This window comes from Triticum dicoccoides, chromosome 7B (assembly GCF_002162155.2).
Source record: "Triticum dicoccoides isolate Atlit2015 ecotype Zavitan chromosome 7B, WEW_v2.0, whole genome shotgun sequence".
Taxonomy (NCBI): domain Eukaryota; kingdom Viridiplantae; phylum Streptophyta; class Magnoliopsida; order Poales; family Poaceae; genus Triticum; species Triticum dicoccoides.
In genome coordinates, this window is record NC_041393.1 from 547,189,056 (window position 1) to 547,196,139 (window position 7,084).

Consider the following 7,084-nt stretch of genomic DNA (forward strand, 5'->3'; position numbering starts at 1 on the left):
GAAGGGGGGGGGGGGGCAAAGGTACATGAAGAGGCACATGGAAACAACGACCATGGTGCAGGTCGATGAATCGATCATAGTGGATGCAACGGTGAAATGATGAGAAGTGGTGGCAATAGAAATATTACCAGTAGCTAGAGAGAGTGCAAATAGTCATGGCGGTCGTGGCAATATGCAAGGCTGGCAGATGGGTAAGAGCAACTCTAGCAGACCCCGTAAAAATTTGACCCGCATAACGCGTCTGCACGAAGATCGCGTTTGCGGGTCAAAAACATGCGCGACCGGACAGATCAAAACCTGCATAATTTGAAAAATCATTTTCGCCGGAGAAATTGCACAAACATAGTTCATCACATACTACATAGTTCATCACATGATCAACAAACTACAAGCATAGTTATACTGCATACTATGATAAACTAGTAATAGAGGGGTCGAATTTGACGGCGACGAGGTCGCGGCAAATGGACGACGCCGTGGAAGAGCCGGACGCTCAATCCTCCTTGCCGGAGCTGCACAGGTCGACGTACTTCGCCGCCTGCTCCGCGCGGATGCGGTGTCACTCCTCAGCCTTCTCGTTGGTGGCGACGTTGTCGGCGACCGCCTGGCGCCACTGGAGGGCTTCGAGCTCCTCGGCGTGGCGCCGGCGCTCCTCCTCCTCGCGCACGCTCCGCTCTGCGATGGCGGTGGCGACAGCGTCAAAGTCCGCGACGTAGTCCTCGGGCCCAACTACTCCGCGGCGGCCGAGCGGAGCGGGCTCCTCGGGCTCCTCCTTCACCGGGACGAAGGCGAACGGCGCCGGCGGCTCCGGCTCCTCCTCGTCGTCCGACCACTCCCTCTTCACGGGGAGGAAGCCCGCGCCGGAGGACGAGGAGGATCCGACGTAGGAAGATCTCGCGGAGGAGAAGGACGTGCTACGGCTGTCGTACTCCTCCGTCTCGCGGCGGTTGAAGCTCGCCCACGGTGACATCCCGCGGTTGGTCCACCTCCGGGCGCCGCGCTTCCTCGCGCCGTTCGCCCGGACGCGCCGCCCGCGCTCCGGGTCGCGCTCACGGCCGGATCTGCTGCCAAAGCCGCGTCCGGAGCTCCACATTCGCCCCCACATGGCGGCTGGAGGCGGGGCGGGTGGACGCCGGCGGCGAGAAATTGGGAGAGGGGAAAGGGGAATCGGGTGGCTCGCGGCGGCGGGGGCATAGGGTTTGGACCCGCAAAAGGGTCGCCGAACCGCAGTTATACTGCTCGGGGTGTGCGGTTTTCGGGCTGCGGCAAAAAAAATTGCGGGCCGGGCGAGTATGCGGGCTCTGTTATGCCCGGAAAATTAGGCCGAACCTGCATACTCACCGGAATTTTTGCAGGCCGGGCGTTTTGAGGGGTCTGCTAGAGTTGCTCTAATGGTGGCGGTGGTGCTAGCGACATTAGTGGTAGCCCAGTTGGTACTGGAAGCACATGTAGCACTAGTTATCATGTCATACGTCACCACAAAATTATTGTATAATGTTGAGTTGCCACAAAGGCACATGGTGATTCAAATAAGGCATAAGCTTCGTTAGACACAAAAAATATATGACGAGTTGTGAATATTCCAGATTTATATCGGATTGGCTTAAATGCCTAGAAAGAATGTTATAATTATTGTGAGTACATATATCTGCTTCTATGATTGTCATTTTGTTGATATGGCTATCATTTGCTTATTTACTTTGAATATATCTATATATCTGTGGCCTCTAAGTGCAAGGAATCAATTGTTCTTTTTTTCTTGCGAGGAAAGCTCTGGCAAGTACATGTAGCAGTGCTAAGATGATTAGCTTCCTTGAGGCAGAACAAACCCGTCAGGGTTCAAGTCCTGGACTTGCATTGGTGATTGCATTTTTCTGAATTTGTTTCAGGCCTTCCGACGATGTGTGTTATATGGGAGGAGACATTCCCGTCTACTACGAAGGCATCTGTAGCGACTTTATCAATTTCAAGATGATGTGCCGGCTCATTTTCTCGAAGGTGCTCATAGGGATAGAGTATGTGTGTGCGCGTGCGTTTATAGGGATCAGTGTATGTGTGTATGTATGAGCATCTGCGTCTGTACTATGTTAAAAAAAGTACCCATAATTCTGGCACACAAATATTTACAACTATAGCAAAGCTGCGCTACCTAGCTTAACCTGACATCTAAAGAAAAGGGTCGGTCCATATCTTCTAGATGGAAGTAATTATTGCCTTGGAATGTATGCGGCCATAATTACGTTTTCAGTTACCATGAATCACTGGTGGTCATCTAGTAACTTTGGTCAATCCTGAATATATGGAACCACATTTAATTCACATATAGGAAAAATTGGTAGAACTTAATTCACACAACGTGCATGACCAATCGGTTTAATTGCGTGCATATCTTTGTAAATAAGTAATTTCAGTTCATCTATGCATTATGAGATAATTTAAGTATGTTACTTACTAACTTTTTTGATAATACGTAACTTGGTTACAATTGAACGTCGTTTGGATAAGCATCCATCTTTAGAACATATTAAACTTGAAAATTAATTTGGTAACGTATAGCTAAAATAAGCATATCATGTTAATAAGATTCATGTGGCTCTTGAGAGAAACCATTCTTTTATCGCATTTTTGGCTCGGCCGACTACTATGAGCATTCCATGTGTTAATTTCAGAAATATTGTGTTTTAATGATGCATTTATGAAGCACCTCCTTATCCTATCAACTTACATTTAAAAGTTTCTGGATTAGCACGCTGCATCTTCCTCGTCTTGGGTCTCTTGGCTGATCCTCAACTATAAATCTATCCACCCTTATTGCTTTCAACTCACCAAAACAAAGAAACTCTCCTTTGCTGCTTTATCCCTTTGTTGGAAATGGCTCGCAAGAAGGTGACCCTCCGGTACATCCTCGATAAAAAGTCTAGATTTAGTACTTCAAAGAAGCGGCGTGAGGGCCTACGAAAGAAGGCGGAGGAGTTGGCCATCATGTGCAACGCCAAGGCATGTGTGCTAGTATATGGCGAGGGTGAGGCGGTACCGCAGGTGTTCCCGTCCCCCGCTGAGGCGGTGCCTATCCTGAACCGGTATAAGAATATGCCGGAGGGGAACTTCAAGAAGACGGTGAATCATGAAGGCTTTCTCAACCAACATTTTGACAAGCTCCAGGCCAAGGGCCACAAGCTCCAGGGCATCTGTGAAGACAACGAGACCAGAATCCTCCTGCACAAGGCCATGCTTAGAAGCAACCTCTCGAGCCTTGATGGCCTCAACATCGAGGATCTCACCAATGTTGGCCGAAAGCTAGAGGTGATCCTCCAGAGCATGGGGGAAAGAATCACAAAAATTAGCGGCCAACCACCTCTCTTCCAGCCCCAGGAGCCATACATCACCAACACCATGGACATGGGGTCTCCAGCAATGTATCACACGCCACCGCCAGCTCCATACGTCACCGACTACATGCACATGAAGTCTCCATCGACTTATCAGGCACCACCACCAGCTCCATACATCACTCACAACATGGACATGGGGTCTTCGATGATGTATCCGGCAGCATCACCAGTTCGCTATGGCACTAGTGGCATGGACATGGGGCCTCCCACGATGTTTAAGGCTCCGCCGCAACAACAAGAGGATTCACTTCACATGATGAGGTATGGAGGAGACCTCAACGCCCTGGTCTATAGTGGCCACAATTCTAGTGGCCATAATGACACCAACACAAGCATTGTCTTCCATAGTGGTGATATTCACCCGAAGAGGTCGTTTGAGGTGGGGTTTGGTTGGCAGTTCGGTGGCGCTGATCCTGAAGCTTCTTCTTCAAGTCCTTTCCCCCCAATGTAAGCAAGGAGAAGATACATGTAATCCCATTAATAATAAGTGACATGTAATCTTGGTTGTGCTCTTTGAGCCCAAGCATATTTCATTTAGTCATTGCAATTGTTATTATGGATCTCTTCAATGGTCTGTTTGTTTGATCTCCGTGATTTAGCTGGTCCCAACTTCTATGTTGCACCTACTCTTTGTGTAAACATGCATGCTTTTTCAGGCATACCTTTTTTTATGATAGTTTTTGTTGACCCTTGACGTCGCATCAAGTGATACAACCATGAAGAGTTCACTCCTGGTTTCTGCATAGCTAGATGCGCACAACATATAAAAATCTACCATAGTTCTAGGAAAGTGAAAACACATGACATTGTTTGACACAAAAATAAGAATAACTTCAAGAAATGGAGGACCAATCCGATGACTACACCTTCACCCATGTTACGTAAAGAACTCCTTAAAAATCACATATTCTATTGTGACATGCCTAAGCGGAGCTATATCAAAAACACCTAGGTATTGGAAGCTAAGTGGGGGCATTTCCCAACCACGAGTCCTCCCAATACCTAACATGTGAGCAATCCTCGACAGTGATAGTTTCGGACTAGAGAATAAGTCATCTTCGCTTCATAGAAACAACCAAAAAGTGGGAGTCCTCAGGTTTCCTCTAGACCTAGGATAGAATCTTAGAGCCTATCTATATAGTACTAAATATATCATGGCATACCTCATCCTTGGTAAGAAGCTTGAATAACTATTTATGGATAATACATATTTGGGGATTTCTCTCCATGCCAATCTCAAAGGCCTAATACCTTTGAAAATGTAATTAATGAGCTCCTTCGAAATGTTCCAATATATTATAACAAATATTCCTATTTACTAAATGGCACTTTAGCACATTACCGAAGCAATCCGTGAGGCATTCGGAGACCACTGGAAAGGCGTATCCGACAAGAAATGCTAAAGGGGCAATGGAAAATGAGGTTCTCAATGGTCTCTTCAACAACATTACATGGGATGTAAGCATAGTTGTTAGTGACATTAAATATTCTCCACTTGTGCATATTTAGCGTATTAAGCCTATCATAAAGAAGAAACCATAGAATACTTTTAACTCCATTTTGGCACTTCAAAGAAATACATCACGTAAATAATCATATTAGAAAGCACAGAGTTGGGAAGGAGATGTCCTCCACCATAGGGAAAATGCACCCCTTTCGAACTATTGAGACACTTTATATTCTTTCCTCTATGTGTTTCCACTCCTACTGGTCTCTCACAGGTAGAAACATTTCTATTATATGCAACAAATTCTTATTTCTACTTGACCTTTAAAATTCTACATTTGGCACTTTCTCTTCTTATGGTATATAAGTAAATGGATGTGCAAAAGAGGCTAGAAGAGAGGTAGAATTGCTTCAATGTTCAAGGACTAGCACGATGATAATAGGATGGCAAATGGAGTGAGACGATACCCACGATAATGGGATAAGGTGAATGAGTACAAGTGCCATACAAGATATGAGTCATTGCTAGAGCTATAGATAACAAGGAGACAAGGTGTATACACTTTGAGTTTAGCAAGTGGTTCTATGTTTTCAGTTTGCCTAAATGATAAGAAGATATGTGTTTTTAGGTGGCATCCAATTCTAGACATGTAATCCCTCCATGTTTTACAAACTGCAAACGGGCATGCCTAAAGCATGGAGAAGGTAAGTGTGGTGGTTCACATGTTTTTGGGGGTGTCATGACAATAATGAGAGTGGATAAATGAAGTTATAGTGTCATTCAGAATGATTTCAAAATTCAAGTTAAGTGAAAATTTAAGGACATACATCAAGGCTAGATTTATGTGACAGAAACAGAAGAAAAGTATGATTGTTTTAATGTTGTTTCATTGCTAGAGGCAAGGGAATAGAAAAAAAATCAAGCATAGGAATTGCACCCCATAAGTGTCGTTCAGTTTATAGAATGATGCATCGGTAATATGGTACATGTTACTTATAACTGGCCTTTATTTAATGTTTAACATGCTACATTCCATGCCTGAGTATTGAAACGGCAAGAACATGATGAGGGGAGCGGGGGCACGTTTCATATGTTAACTAGTGTTACAATATTGAGAGGAACTACTGTGCGAAGATCTAGGTAACTAATAAATAAATGATAGGCAATAACATGTTAGCGGTAAGGGGACAAGTCAATACATCTAGTCAATCTGACCTACAGTCGGATGGACGAAAAATCGGATGGCAGATGAAAGTATGTACTTCTTTTGTAAAATATGACGATGGATCAAACCAAGAATATCCCTTCCCTTTATTAGTATGTATAGATAGTATTGATCTTGTAAATTGATAGTTATCCTTCGATGATAGGTATTTATCTTGTGAAATGCTAGTTGTGCTTGGACGATAGTGGTACTCATCTTGTAATTTGCTACTGGTATTATTGGTTGTGTGCATCCTAGCTATGCAAATACTGGGTGTGCGCTCATTGTACTTGTATCCCCTTGATGCTTCATTTTGAGCCAATAAAATCCACCTTTGTCAAGAAAAGCTAGTGGTATTGATCTTGGAAATTCATAATTAATAGGTATTGATCTTGTAAAATACTAGGTGTGCTAGGATGATATGTTTATCATGTAAATTGCTAGTAGTATTGATCTTGTAAATTGTAGTTGTGCTTGGATGATAGGTATTGATCTCGTGAAATGCTAGTTGTGCTTTGGATTGCTAGTGCTTGTGGCTATAGTTGATCTTGCAGATTGTCCAAAGTTCACCACGTCCAAATTTAGTTCTTGGATGATAGTGTATTTATCTTGTAAATTGCTAGTTATGCTTGATGCTTATATTGCACTTGTAAATATCCCAAGGTTAAATCTTCTCTAACAGGATATGGCATGGAAGGTATGTATGTATAGGTGCACAAGAAGCCTTTCGAGTGGACCATTGTTCATTATCTATCTGGTAGAGGGGTTCTTAAGTTCGATGGTAACAAACTGTTCTTTTTCATACACTTGCAACCATTTGTGTTTTTCTTTTAGTACTTTTACCATTTATCTAATGCGTTTTTCTTTTGCTTTTGTTGCACATATTGTCACATGCAACATAAGGATGCAATTTAATGAATTAATAGGAGGGAGTGTGCTCTTTGAGGGTGTTGGGGGGCACATACAACATTGAACTGGAGAAAGGATCAAAAAGGATCCGCAAGGGAGGTGAAGGATGGGACTTGTTCATTACTGACAATG

At 43.9% G+C, this 7,084-nt stretch overlaps 1 protein-coding gene across 1 annotated transcript; it reads left to right on the top strand.

Annotated features, from left to right (window-relative positions):
• The first annotated feature begins 2,871 nt into the window (after positions 1 to 2,871).
• On the top strand, positions 2,872 to 6,232 carry LOC119335920 (MADS-box transcription factor 34-like). Its single transcript, XM_037607965.1, has 4 exons — positions 2,872 to 3,839; positions 4,727 to 4,850; positions 5,468 to 5,543; positions 6,210 to 6,232. The coding sequence occupies exons 1-4, from the start codon at positions 2,872 to 2,874 to the stop codon at positions 6,230 to 6,232; spliced, it is 1,191 nt and encodes a 396-aa protein (XP_037463862.1).
• The last annotated feature ends 852 nt before the right edge of the window (positions 6,233 to 7,084 follow it).